Raw genomic sequence first — 15,616 nt, 5'->3', positions numbered from 1 at the left:
AAAGAATCATTGGTCAAACGTAAGTGAAGATAGTCGTTTAGAAACAAATAAATGTCTTTTAAAGTCTCAAAATGAACTTTAATTCTTAGAATGTGACATTTTGATTTCTTGTTACATCAAAATTCTTTTTACTTACTTATTTGGGTTTTTAATTAGAGAAAGAAAAAGTTATCTACATTAGAAATTAACCTAAAATCATGTTGTTATTTTTGTGTGTCAGTTTCTATGTGCATCTTCTATTTTCTTTGATTATTCAGTATCTATCTCTCTTTAAGATTCAAACTTATAGACATAATTTATGTCTTGCTTGGTACCTACAGGGTAAAGGTTATATATATATATATTTGTGTGTGTGTGTGAACTTAATTACTTAAAAGACTTTAGTTTGAGTATTTTAAAATCAAAGTTATTTTCGTCCTTATATCGACCATTACAGTTATATGGTAATAATTTAAAATTTCGAAACAATTTGCTTTGAAAAGAAGGTCATTTATCAATTTATTGGTTAGAACCATGGCTATATACATAGAATAACTAGAACTAGATGCTAAGTTTGATTATAAGAAACCTAGCTTTTAGCAAATAAAAGTTTGGAGGCGGCCTGAATTGGTAATGAAGAAAACTTTATCATAAATGTGCCTGATGATGACATGATCTTGTCGAAACGTTGTACATTTATAATAAAGATTTCTTCTTTACCCATTCAAGTCATACTTTTATTTACTGGAGGCTAAGGTTATACGGTCAAATTCATTCAAGTAAAAAGAATGGCTTTATAACATGTTGAATAGAGTGAGCAATGTCGCTTAAAATTACAAAGCAGAGTATATAGCACACTCGAAATACCTCTGAAAATCAAACATTTGTGCGAATTAAAACGTACGCATGTTCGAACACTGTAACTGGCCAGCGGATGCCATTCAGCGCGCAGGCGCCACTAGACGCTGAGGGCCGGCTTGCGTAGCTCAGTAGTTCGTACAAACGTGAGGATGCAGAGGTTTCGTGTATAGCGCTCCCCACGTGCAGACTCAAGACTCGAGCTATGGAAGAAGAACTGAAGTGCCCTGCGTGTAAACACCTTTACAAGAACCCCGTTCTCTTGCCGTGCTATCACTCCTTGTGTCTCAGCTGTGCTCTTCATAGGGAACAGCCGGCTCAGCACCTTCAACCACCACCGGACGACAACGAGACTACAGCAGACTATCCGGACGGGGACAAATTAAGTTTGGTCAGCGAAACCGATAGTGGAGTCGTGTGTAACAGCCGGCCGAACAGTTATGTAGGTACTCCGAATCTTTTGTTTCCTCCCATCCAGAACAGTACCATATCTTTGACGTGTCCCACGTGCCACAAGGTGGTCTATTTCGACGAGCATGGAACCAACAACCTGCCAAAGAACAAGATTTTACAGAATATTGTGGACAAGTATGGAGATAACAAACACTTACCCATTCACTGTCAATTATGTGAGAATGAACCCATGGAGGCTACGATCATGTGTGAACAGTGTGAAGTTTTCTACTGTGACATCTGTAGGGAAAACTGTCACCCTACCCGGGGGCCGCTAGCTGCCCATTCACTGGTCAGTCCACAACGAGGTAAGGCCACCCTTAGGTCAAAGAGTAAAGACAAGAAGGTTAATTGTGGAGATCACCCTGCAGGAATTCTAGGAATGTACTGTATGCTGTGTAAGGTTGCAGTGTGCAGTTTATGTGTATCAGAGGGCAAACACGCTAACCATGATGTCCAGGCTTTGGGAGGAATGTGCAAGGCCCAGAAGGTGGGTCTCAATTTCCAGTTTTATAGTTTTCATACTTTGGATTCATATCTGTTTGTTGGTATGTTGTCTCCAATGTACAGTATTACTAGACACGTCGCTGACGCAAGCCTTCTTTTATTCTTTTGATGCTTTATCAAGTCGGTAGTAAGTTTATCAATTTAAAAGTTACTTGTTTTGCGACATTATTATTATTACTTTTGAAACTTAAATATTGGCAAGGAATGGTTATATAAAAAAAAATCATTTTTGCTGGCACAGAACACCACTAACATCACAACACAATGAGATTAATATATATATGTACACTTTTAAAATCAAGCAAGCTAAAAATCTTCATATTGGTTTATTAAGATAAAATAAGAAAGATGGCGCTACACGCATTATTAAGTTCACATATGTATTAGTGATTTCAAATATTTATTAAAAATCTGATCGAGTTTTAAATGGAATTTTTATGAGAATGAACACCAATTATTCAATGCTTTAGAGGTTCACCTATCGTTTGATTGAATATACTATTCTTCAGAATAGTTAATAGAAAATGATGTGAGCTGAAACAGGTATCGAATAGGCAGAGCTTATATAATTCTTCTGTAAATGTGTGAAAAACTTACGTATGTTACTCAACAATAGACAGTAATCACAGAATCATTCGACACTCAACTTTTAATTCTTTTGTCTATATCTGGATGCATATATAATAGATTTAAATGTTTCAATAAAATACATCCTATATTTACTTCCATTATTCGTAAGTATTATAGATTTTCTTCAATCACAAATCATACTTCCAAAATTCAATAGAGTTAGAGAAAACGTACATTTTTCATTTCTTAATATTTTTTAAATCAAAAGACAGTCGCTAGGTGGATGAGTCTAGAGCTTATTGTGACCCAGGATTTAAGGTGACGTAAGATTTACGATGACTTCTGACATACCTAAGCTTAGAATCAACTTAGGATTTATTGTGGTCTGAAATTTTCTGTAACTTATGATTCAGTATGGCTAAGTTTATTATAACTTACGATTTACTGTAGCATAATGTTTACCCAAACCTGAAATTCACTAATAGTAATAAAGGCTTGTCTTAACCTACGATTTACAGTTACCACGGTTCAGTATGACTTAGAATTCACTCGTGATTTTAAAGAATTTGTTATTTCGAAGAGTTTTCCATAATCCAAAGTTCACTATAACCTAGGATTTACTTTGACCTAAGGGCTAACGGAAAGTGTTGTTCTATTATTACTGCCTGCCTGCTTTCCACCTGGCTCTACTTGTACAATACAGCTGACGTTCTTTGGAGCATTGAATGGAGTTCTTTTGTTTGTTACAACTTACTAAGGTAGTATGCGTCTCAAAAGCAGAGCAAAGACTAAATCTACGCTTTTCTGAGAATTTCTGCTCTATGTTTGAGACTCAGATAAATATTTTTTAATTGTTTACTTTATTTTTATCGTTTAGTTCAAATTAAATATGATATTTCATTTTTTTATTTCAGTTTTTATTTACTTTGCTACAGCCAATTACATTACTTCTTGTATGTTTTTAATTTCTGTGGTTGCTATATGTCATGGGTTACGTCTCAAAAAGCATTTTCGGTACAACAGTACAATATAAATTTCAGCCTGGATTTTGAAATAAAACATTACAAAACGATGTTCTTTCATAAGAGTGTAGTATAAACTGATCGTTTTTTTTTATTGTGATAGAGTATTGAATAAAAAATTTTTTCAGCTTATATGCATAATATATACCCTTAAGTGATGTGAATTTTATTTTTAAGAATTTCTGTTTATCTTGTTTGTTTCAACGCTACTTTTACCGATCTTACACTTGATGGAACTTTGTATTTTAAACAACTTAGACATCACGAGTTTCGATTTTAACTCTACTAAAAATTGTTGAAAATTAAGCGGTATATAAAGGTCCAATTCACTGTTCTTGTTGTAAAACTAAAAGTTTTAGTTTTTGTTTTGTTTTTTAGTTTAGAGAACACACGAAAATTTACTTCTATCGTCGGCGGTTGTGACAGTTCATAGAATGTTATAAGAATAATCAACGATTTATTATTTTAACACCTGAAAAAATGTGTTGTTAATCGTAATCGATCACGTAATGAAGATTTAATTGTTAACCAATTTTTATTTTTTTATGTGATAGAATGTTTTTTAACTTTTCCTTATATCTGATTTAGGGCCAATAGTTAGGCCACGCCGTTTGTCTCTTTATTATGATTTACAAAATATGAATAAGTGTAATTCATGCAGTAACCACCGTATGCATAGGCTCAAATTTAACATTTAAAAAGGAAATTACAAGTCACCTTCGAAAGTTATCACGAAATATGCCAATCTACATGAAGTACATTTATATGAACAGGTTTTGTAACAAGGCATTTTATAGTATTTTCACTGTATTACTTGTTTATCATGTTGTCAGGGCTACCCAGAGGTTAGAGGATGCTCAGGGCAAGCTTAAAATCTGGAGGTTCCTTCCAGAATCTCACATTTATGTCGGGTTAAGAAGCCATATATATATATATATATATGTATGTATGTATGAAGGTTATTCAAGGTAAATGTTTATACTGAAGGTTAGCCTGTGATGCTAAGAAAACAGTATAATAAAGAACATGTTGGAAAATGAAGGGATTGGAGTTTTATTATATATATCCATCTTGAAGATAAACCTTAAATTGTAGTTTATATATATATAAACTACACAATGGGCTATCTGTGCTCTGTCCACCACGGGTATCGAAACCCGGATTCTAGCGTTGTAAGTCCGCAGACATTCTGCTGTGCCACCGGGGGGCTGTCCACTTGATCGAATGCCAGTTGTCGAGACAATTAAAAAACAAAAATTCATATTTTAAGGGCATTATCTTATATGATCCATATTCTTTGATTTTCATCAAATTTATTTCTCACCCTCTTCTCTCTATTTGCAGTTCTTTTTTAAAACATTAATTTGTATTTTGGAGGCTTTTTTTTAATTGAAGGCCCAGGACAAAATATGCCACATGGTTAGGGCACTCGACTCGCAGTCTGCGGGTTCGAATCCCCGTCACACCAAACATGCTCGCCTTTTCAGCCTTATTAAAGAGAACTAATTCAACAGCAGAAAGAAGTTTGTTTGTTTGTTATGAATTTCGCGCAAAGCTACACGAGAACTATCTGCACAAGCCGTCCCTAATTTAGCAGTGTAAGACTAGAGGGAAGGCAGCTAGTCATCACCGCTCACCACCAACTCTTGGACTACTCTTTTACAAACGAATAGTGGGATTGACCGTCACATTATAACGCCCCGAACCAAAAACTGTGCCGTCTTTCAAACAAAAAAAACATTTTTCTTATATTGGAAATTATTACGAAAATTAACTTTTATATATATGATATACATTACGGTAAATGTGCATATTTACTGGCCATCATGCGTATTAAACGGTGATAATTATGCAGGTTAACCGGACAATTATTTCTTAAATTATGTACATTCTCCAATAGCATTGGTTATTATGCAAATTCTTCGTTTATGCACGTTTACCGTGACGTATATACACATGTAAATTAAGGAGCTGCTACAAGTTAAACTGTTGTAATGATTAGCTATTATTTTCCAAAGTAATTTTGATAAGCACTATTAAGCAAACGTTTGCAGCTTCTGTTATAATACAAGCTAAATTATTAGATTAGACAATTGTCATACATGAACCTTCTCTTAAGAATCTTACATTATACGATTAAAACTTATCTGTAGATTGTTGGCATTTATTAGGGTTTTTGATTAATGGCCTTTGCTTGTGGCTGATCCAGGATCGAGTATGAATTGACTTGTCTAACTTTATATCCAATTTTTTTAGGTGGACGATTTACACGATTTTTGCTAATAAAAACACTTCATTACACATGACAAACAACATTTCTCTATGATGCGTCGAACTGCGTTGACGTCATCTGTCACTGGTCAAAATTCTGGTTCTCAATAGGTCACTCAACGAGCTATGTTGCTTAATCCTTCCCAATCTGAGGTAAAAATCGTGTAGCATCTGACACGTAAAAAAGAGAGAGAGAGAAAAGAACTCAGCTGATGATTAAATGAACATGGATAGTCAGTCAATAAAAAATTGTTTTTCCAAGGACTTTTAACTAACTTTATCGTTAGATCATCAGAGAAAGACTTCTACATTTTTCCACATGTAAAACAAAATCCTGATTTGTTACGAAAATATACGTTTTAACCTTCACTTTATATTTATCCTCAACCAAATTTATTTCATAGAAGTGGACTACTGAAATGGATCTGCTATCACCTTGTCAAGTAAGCCTTGAAGAATGAATATTACTAGCTGCTCTATCTTTATTAATCGAATTAGTCATCTGTGTGACAGGAAATATTGATAAACCATTCTCAAACTTCAAGATTATACAAACTTTGAAATGCGTTTCTTTTAGCACTTTAATGAACTCCTTACTTAGCATGATTTTACACGAATACGGATACGTGAACGCTTAAGAACTATAGTGAACTCTAGAAAAGAGTAACTTAAAAGCATATTTCCGTTATTCTTGCCCCTGCGCTTTCTGTGTAAATATTAAAGAAATAATGTTGTAAGACCTTTCTTCTTTTTTTTGGAGGGATATTGAGAAAACTATGCTTCAAGGTCAGTTGACTTATGAATTGTTTCCTTGTTAAAAACATTTAAATAAGGAGATGAGATATTTAATTTTTTTGCATCACTGTGTTATTTATTAGAAGTTTTAAACTTCAAAGCGCTGAATAACTTAACTTCTAAACCCAGCAGTACTTAGCGTTTGTAACAATATAACCTGCAATTGTTATATAAATAAAACATGATGTGCAGCACGTAATTAACGTTTATAACAATAAGATCTGCAATTATTTAAAACATCTTGGGTAACAGGTAAGATTAGTGATATCATTATTCCTCAGCTCGTACAAAAATAGGTTAGTTTTTAATGATAAAATATTTTTGGATATAAAGTTTCTGGCACATAACTATTTCTATAAGGAAACAAAAACATTTTTGTTTCATGTTTTGTTATTCGTTTTTCTATAAACATTCAACAATCTCACCTGTGTTTCTATTTGTTACTGAGTAGTTTTGTGTAAACATTGAGCAAAGTGTTTGTTTAAATAAGTAGTTTTATGTAAACATTGGACAGTTAGTGTATCTGTGTATAGTTAAGTAGTTTTGTGTAAACACTGAGAAATGTGTTTGTTTAAATAAGTAGTTTTATGTAAACATTGGACAGTTAGTGTATCTGTGTATAGTTAAGTAGTTTTGTGTAAACACTGAGCAATGTGTTTGTTTAAATAAGTAGTTTTATGTAAACATTGGACAGTTAGTGTATCTATGTATCATTAAGTAGTTTTGTGTATACATCGATCGATCTGTGTTTCTATGTTTCGCTAAGTATTTTAGGGAAACATTGAATAATCTGTGTTCCTACGTGTTATTAAATAATTTATGCTCCTATAGCTTTATCCTAACTATGTTATACAATTATTAGGTATGTGAAAGTGTGAATGGATAGATAGATGAAAGGGGACAGATGAATAGTTGAATAGAGAAATGAATAGATGTAGGTGATTGGATAGGTAAATAAACAGATAGATTTGCTTCGAAGTGTAAAAACAGATTTAAAAATAAAGATGGATGAATGGAAGGATAGACAGATATGTGGTTATGTTAATAACTAAATACAATATTGAATAGGTAAACAGACATAAAGGAATATATATTTCAATCACTAGATCATAATATAGTGCTCTTTTAATCCGTAGCCTGAGAGAAGTTGAACAATTTATATAATATTTGCCCCGGCATGGCCTGGGGGTTAGGGCGCTCGACTCGCAATCTGAGGGTCGTGGGTTCGAATCCCCGTCACACCAAACATGCTCGCCCTTTCAGCCGTGGGGGCGTTATAATGTGACGGTCAACCCCACTATTCGTTGGTAAAAGAGTAGCCAAAGAGTTGGCAGTGGGTGGTGATGACTAGCTGCCTTCCCTCTAGTCTTACACTGCTAAATTAGGGACGGCTAACGCAGATAGCCTTCGGGTAGCTTTGTGTGATATCCGTAACAAACAAATAATTATATAATACTTTTGTTGAACATTTTGTATAATATTTTTGTGATTATTTCCATTTTCTTTACAATTCTGTTTTGAAAAAGAAATTAGTTTAAACCTTTTTTTATGTTGACTGAAATGTTTAACCCTTTATCCACCAATATTTTACTGTTCTATAACATTGATAACATATTCTGATCAGAGTAAGGTACGTACTTCGAGTTAAACTAAAAATCAACCTAGCTATAAGTGTAGCTAATTAACTAAACTTTTCTTACGTATATACTTGTAAATATTATGAAACAGAATTAACATAAATGTTAGCAGTATATTTATACGTAAACGTAAAAAGAACATTCATTTTTGTACACTATCGAAACTCGACAGTTTGACAAATGGTGCCTTGTAATCAAATCTAACTATGATGATCCGTGTGAAGAAAAACAAACGTGTACATTTGAAGGAGGGATTCACCTAAGAACGAACATGCGCCGAAAAAAAGTTGGTAATTGGTGTGCAGTAATACGAGAGACCCCATGATGGAATGTTAGTGATACAAGAGCTAGCGTTAATCTATTGCGGGAGGTAGAACGTCTGGCTTTTGTCTGCTGTCCCTTGACCCTAACACCTACAACACTTTGAAAACAGCAACCACTGTGTTTGTTTATCTAGTTATATGTACTTTGGTGTTCTTTATATCATCTTGAAGATGACTTGTCTATGCTATAAAAATTATATAAAAGCGAATTACATATAAAAAATTATTATTTTCTTAGCTCGGAACGACAGAGTCAGTTTTAATGTTCAAACAATCTTATATATATATATATATTGCGGTGTTTGTCCGAGCGTTCGTCTGTATCCTGTTTACGCGGCCGCTTTCCGTGCTGCGTTTGAAAAGCTGTGCACGCAGGCAAAGCTTAACGTATACTTTTGAAATGATGGGAGGACAGGCATGAATATTGTTGATGCCAACTTTACTTTGCAAGCAGGATATTCTACACTAAATTGTTAGGAATTAACCACACTATCATTCACATTTCAAAATGTGACGTAACTTAAAGAATTAAAATGTAGATTTACAGTATGTTATTGTTGAGCGGTTCTTAGCATGACTGAAATGCTCAACAATTACTTTTAGCGGTGGGCGGTATAAGTAGTTCAGAACTTTGGCTCTGAGTGATACGAAGAGTGCAACACAATTAACCTTTTTAAAGTCCATGAAATAATTTAAATTGGTGCATTAGCTTAAACTTTTCCCATCACTGGGGACGGGTACTTTTGCTTGTGTGCAAAAAACTTTACAGATCTTGACATAAATGTTAAAAGGAACAAAAATACCTGCTTTCTGAAACGCATTACAGGAATCTTCATTAAGATGCACTGTGCTAAAGACTTGAAACATCTTTCTACATAACATACGGGCGTTTCAAGGAGAACATCCATACCTCCTGATTATAAACCTTTAGGCTTACCACTATGCCACTAGGGGGAGGGAGCTGAATGTATCGCTAGTATACATTGATTGTATCGTCTAAGTACTGTTTAGCATGAATTTAAGTACTCAAAAACCGTTATCGTATTGCAAAGTCTGTTTCTACAATTCACTGTAATAAATTATAGCCAAAATGTTAGATTAGTCTGAGTTATCACGATACATATTGTAATGAATAAACTTTTTGATCGTTAGCTCTTTCCAAGTAAGATGTGAGATCATGTCAATGAAATATATTCTGTAGAACAATGAAAAACAACATGTAAAGGCTCAGTATTCGAAGTCTAATGAACTTTCAAATAAATTTGATTTTACGAAGCGGATCTTTAAGGAAGTTCATCATTGAGTGTTAGGAAGAAAGATCTTCCAAATAGCCCATACCATGTGTGTCATGTCGCTAAACCTTATATATATCTTGTGCAGACTAAAAACAGGGTTTAGATACCCATGATGGACACAGCGAAGATAGCTCATTGTGTAGTTTTGTGCTGAACTATAAACAAACAAACAAACAAGTTTTTCTTTGGTGACAGGAAATGGAATAGACCGAAAGCAGGAAAACCGTTATTCATCTAAACCTCGGATGAGTATCTACTGCTGATAATTTCATAAGAAATATCGTTATGTTTCCTTTAATTGTTTAAGTTTGTGATACTTTATAAATTAACTTCGAAACCGTTTTAACGATGTCTTTTATTGATAAAATTACTCATGATATTGAACAAAACCTAAACATCTTTATTTGAATGTGTTATTTCTAATTGTAAAAGCAAATCAGGTGGAAAAGTTAATTTGTTTAGTAAAATCAAACAGCTACTTTCACTTTGTTTATCGTATGTGCTAACAGCAAGTATTTTACTACTCGCCCTCTAGCGGTAATATACTGAGTGGTTGTAAAGCCCTCGTGGGGTTTTGAAACAGTCTGTAGGTTGCGTTGTGCATAAAGAATTATGTGGAGTGCATTTCACCGGTTTCTTAAAACGGTATTGTGACAATTGTACATGGTTAATGCAAATTAACCTGGTTTCTAAGTACGGGATGGAACAGGCAGTCATTATTCTGTCGCTAGCTGCAGAAGACACATTACAATATTAAGATCGAAACAACTGATCGTGTTGGTGGATATGGCACATAAATATGGCTGCAGTACTTGAGGCAGAGTTCTGAGCTTAATTCTGCTGGAAAAACACAAGATGTGAGACAGAAAATTGGTTTACAAGTTTCGAGAAATATGAGGTGTAGCCTACGATCGCCCAAAATCAGAGTTCACATAACTCAGTTGCAGATGTGCTGCCCTCTACTGAAACCCTTTCTGCGAGATGTTCCAAACTGGACACTTTCCCATGGTACATGAAATTTCTGCTCCTTGTCATACAACATCCGGCATGTTCAGGAGTTAAAGGTGCGCGACGTTTGCATTGGATAACCTGGCACGTGTTGCACTACTCTGTAAAGATATTGCTCCTGCAGCCTTTTCATGAAGGCCAAGTTCTCGGTCGCCACTTTCATCATGCCCGATCTCAACCTTGCAATCTACTGGTTGTGGAACTTTCAGGTCTATCTTCATAATCTGGCAAGCATTTCTCAATCGAAAGATGTCACAGGGAAGATGTTAGGTGCAGAAATATCTAAATCAACTGTCAGGATGCAAGCAGTAATAAAAATGATGGTTACAACATTTAGAAATTAAAATAGATGAACTATTAGTGTCCTTTCTATAAACCAGGTGGATACATTTTCTATGACAACCTGTTCATGTAAGAAAAACACTTTGCTCAAGTGTTTAATTATCGTACAGATTTATCTAAGTGCCAAGACTTACTTGTAGCCACACACATAATACTTGATTTTTTAAGATGGACCCCTCCTCCGGTGGCTAAGCGGTAAGTCAGTGGACTTATAAGGCTAAAAACCGGGTTTCGATACCCGTGGTGAGAGGAGTACAGATAGCTTATGCTTTACAACAAACAGAATAAAATAAAGTTTTTAATAATGGTAACTATTGAAAAAATCAAAGGTCTTATTGGCATAGGTTGGGAAAGATTGGACTTGTTACGCTTTGTACCTCGGACCTACAACGCTAGAAACCGGGTTTTGATACCCGTGGTGGGCAGAGCATAGATAGCCCATTGTGTAGCTCTGTGCTTAATTACAAACAAACAAAATTTTCTAATGAAGTTCAACTTTAAACTTTTACGCGTTCTATATGATTTTAGCAACATGACGTTAATCTTAAAAGAACATTCTTTACAAATGGCCACCCCCGAGTACTACTGTATTATAATAATTAATCTCCCCTTCCTCCTCTCCCACCCCGCACAACAAATATCTTTGAACTCCGAAAATAATTACTTATATAAAGTACAATTCACAGATATGGAAATAAGAAATATAATTTCTTGAACCTGCCTTACCTGAAAAACATTGACTTAGGTGTAAACAATACGAAAAATAAGGATTTTGATTGTTTCCACAGTTTACTTAAGCCTAGATTTACAAAATACTTCATTTCGCTAGACTATGACAAATATAAGCTGACAAACAATTAGCCCATCTCAGAATATGTAGAATATTTTATCGGTCATGACTATATTTTCTAAAACGACAACGAATTTTCTGCAAAGTGTTTTTTTTTTTTCAAATAGTTCATGACAACTTCGTTAACGGCAAAGTTAACATATAAGATGTTTATTTAGGATTTCTATTTAGCATTTAAAGAACTTGCTAATATGTTAAGGAAACTAAATTTCGGGTTTTACTTCCTCTTTGACGTTCAGCTAAGCTATACTTATCACACTTCGGGTATTTCTAGAAAATTCTAAAGAAAATCTATTTTTCTTCAATTTCACACCGACCCGTAAACTTTTCTTAATTGCCTCAGTCGATGTTTTTCTTTTCAATATCGTGGATAGAAAAGTTCAATGTTCCGTTGTGAAACAGGGGACCGACCTTTCCTCAAAGTTCTCCACTGCTATACATACACTACACAAGACTAGTCGTTTCAAAGACAGACAGACAGCCTTTGTGAGAATCTAGAGAAAAAAGGACAACCCCCTAGTGAGCTGGATGGTTGGGATGGCACTAGCATTCTGCACGTGCTGCACATACTAAACCAAGTTTTAAAATTGCGCAAAGGTAAGTAGAGTTTAGAAAACACACATCACTTCCTGTTGACGAAAGAAGATATTAGAGTTTAGAAAAGACACGCCACTTTCTGTTGACACAGAGAATATTAAGACATTAAACTTGTAGAACCACGATCAAGAATTACACCTATTACAAAACGTGATACTAATGTATTATATATTAATATAATTGAATATATAATTTTGTTTCTTGTCATTAATATATATATATAGTTAGATTTAATTTTCTGAGGGGACGGACCCAACTGCGAACACCGGGACACAAACCATATGGTGGATTGTTATGTAATGTGTCCTAGTTTTTGAGGTACCAGCCTGTAGCTTATTCAAGTATTCAGAATGGATTGAAAATGAAATGTACAACGTTTTGATACAAAACATTTATCACTTATGTCATGATGTGTATTATGATTGTTAATCATTCGTCCTATTCTTGTCGTGTGTAATGAGGATATTATCAGTCATACTTGAGTAGATAGTGGAGATTCCGAAACGTTTGCTCTGCTACTTGAAATAAAGTTGGATTTCACAAAACAAGATACATAATAAACCGATGGATCAGTATATGAAAATTACCATAGGAATAATAAAATCTGCTAGTCAGAAATCCAGGTTACATCATTCTTCTGGGCTCTTTAAAATCGATTTGTTTGGTCTAAACACAAACTGAAAGATAAGTCATAACGTAGCCTGCTTACCACTGATAGTAGAAAGACCGTTGGGAAATATTTTACTTTTCTCCCATCATTAATAATAACTGGCGGACGACTTTATTCCTCTGTCCTTAAGTATACTCCACCGACCACCCTGTGCTGGTGAGCCAAGTGGGAATATGGTTTGCAACATTATACCGGAGCTAATGGATCTGAGAAGCTGATGAAGTTTTTCCACCTAGTGCACGTGTCATGGAATGTACCGATTCCATGTGACAGTTAATCTCCGCCAGGGTAAATTTAGAATGACAAGCTTACAGAGATTGTCAGTAAACAACAGAACAAGATGCTGACCAAATTTGGGTTCTCTGGCAACAACACGTCCTTTAAAAGTAACAAGGTGCGTGGTGGACTTTTTTTTTTCATATTATTCGACGTGCAAAAAGAAAGATCAAATATTTATGACTCTGGACCAATAATGTTACACACGGACAAACAGTTAGAATGGCAGAAGAACGCATAAACGGACAGACAGATAAGCAAACAGGTACATTACATTACTCCTATTTTAATCCCACGAATATTTGAATATCTGCGTATGATATGTGTAATGGATTACATCATCGGGAAGACGGTTTTATGTTTCATAATTCTTTATATAGAATTAGCAATGGCTTTCATGGAGAGATCGACACATAGGTTGTTGTGTTATGCTGTACGTGTATTTCTCATAACAGGTTCGTTTTACTGTGTACACGGTGTTCCAAATAGTATTCCTGCTAGACTGTTTGACCTTGAATCGGACTATTACATCATTACCAGAATTTGTGGATAAAACTCGTATTTTTCATATTCAAGGTTTCTCACTGCGAAAATTATAAGCAAAATTCACTGAATTCTATGGAAAAAATCAACAATATTCTTGTTAAAAGAATACGGATTTAAAAATTTTATAGAGTATCATTTATTACCTCTTACAAACTTTCACGTCTGCTCTTTTTTTTTATATATTCCTTGGGACGTTGTTTAGGGCAGCGTCTCCCAAAGAGTAAGGCGCACCTTCCCCGGGAAGGCCATATGATCTCTTGGGGGTGGGGCGAGCGATTAGGCGTGTCAATACTGCAAGAATGTAAAATTAAGCGTTTTAATATATTTTTTATTAATGAAAATAATAATTAATTACTACAAATTATATTTATTGTCAAATTATATTTTCCGTCGTTGAATAAAGCAGAATTTTCCGATCGTTTACTGGTATCTCGACAGCAGTATGACATTTTTTGGCATTAGACGTACGTCTGATTATTCACTACTTTGATAATAAAGTGAACCCTTACAATTTCCATAACATTTTACATAGTCTCCATCGACAGGCAAACATCACAACATTTAGAAACCATTTGATCAGTTATTTCTCATCTCGATGTTTTCAATAGATGACAAATCTGTTCACTATAAAAAGTATGCAATTGTAGTACAAAATATATAGCATTTTGATACGAATCCGTGTATTACATCTCGTCATTTAACTCACTTAAAAAAAAGATGGCGCGCATGAAAGCATATTTGTTAAAGGGGGCGTGGATGACAAAAGTTTGGGAATCGCTAGTTTAGGACAAAAGTTAAAAATAAATAGCTTTAGTACATCGACACCCATTCGTTTTACCAAACACTAGTTAATATTAGCTAACTATGAAATTACATCATTAGTTTAGTTATATTAGTCGTTATAGTTACTTTTATATATTTACTTTGTTTGCTATATTACATCATTAGTTTAGTTATATTAGTCGTTATAGTTACTTTTTATATTTACTTTCTTTGCTATATTACATCATTAGTTTAGTTACATTAGTCGTTATAGTTACTTTTTATATTTACTTTCTTTGCTATATTACATCATTAGTTTAGTTATATTAGTCGTTATAGTTACTTTTTATATTTACTTTCTTTGCTATATTACATCATTAGTTTAGTTACATTAGTCGTTACAGTCACTTTTTATATTTACTTTCTTTGCTATATTACATCATTAGTTTAGTTATATTAATCGTTATAGATACTTTTATATATTTACTTTTTTGCTATATTACATCATTAGTTTAGTTATAATAGTCGTTATAGTTACTTTTTATATTTACTTTCTTTGCTATATTACATCATTAGTTTAGTTATATTAGTCGTTATAGTTACTTTTTATATCTACTTTTTTTGCTATATTACATCATTAGTTTAGTTATATTAGTCGTTATAGTTACTTTTTATATCTACTTTCTTTGCTATATTACATCATTAGTTTAGTTATATTAGTCGTTATAGTTACTTTTTATATCTACTTTTCTTGCTATATTACATCATTAGTTTAGTTATATTAGTCGTTATAGTTACTTTTTATATCTACTTTTCTTGCTATATTACATCATTAGTTTAGTTATATTAGTCGTT

General features: G+C 33.8%; 1 protein-coding gene across 1 annotated transcript in view; it reads left to right on the top strand.

Moving 5' to 3' along the window:
- Window positions 1–997: 997 nt before the first annotated feature.
- The window catches only part of LOC106458824 (E3 ubiquitin-protein ligase TRIM9-like), a 68,481-nt gene continuing 53,862 nt past the window's right edge, over window positions 998–15,616 (top strand). Inside the window, exon 1 of the mRNA XM_013918372.2 lies at window positions 998–1,780. Within this exon, the coding sequence (XP_013773826.1) occupies window positions 1,043–1,780 (738 nt within the window). The 5' untranslated portion in view covers window positions 998–1,042. The remainder of the gene's footprint in view (window positions 1,781–15,616) is intronic.

The sequence above is a fragment of the Limulus polyphemus genome, unplaced genomic scaffold (genome assembly GCF_000517525.1).
Source record: "Limulus polyphemus unplaced genomic scaffold, Limulus_polyphemus-2.1.2 Scaffold520, whole genome shotgun sequence".
Classification (NCBI taxonomy): domain Eukaryota; kingdom Metazoa; phylum Arthropoda; class Merostomata; order Xiphosura; family Limulidae; genus Limulus; species Limulus polyphemus.
Note: the sequence above shows the minus strand (reverse complement) of the source record. Positions and strands in the feature narration are given on the sequence as shown.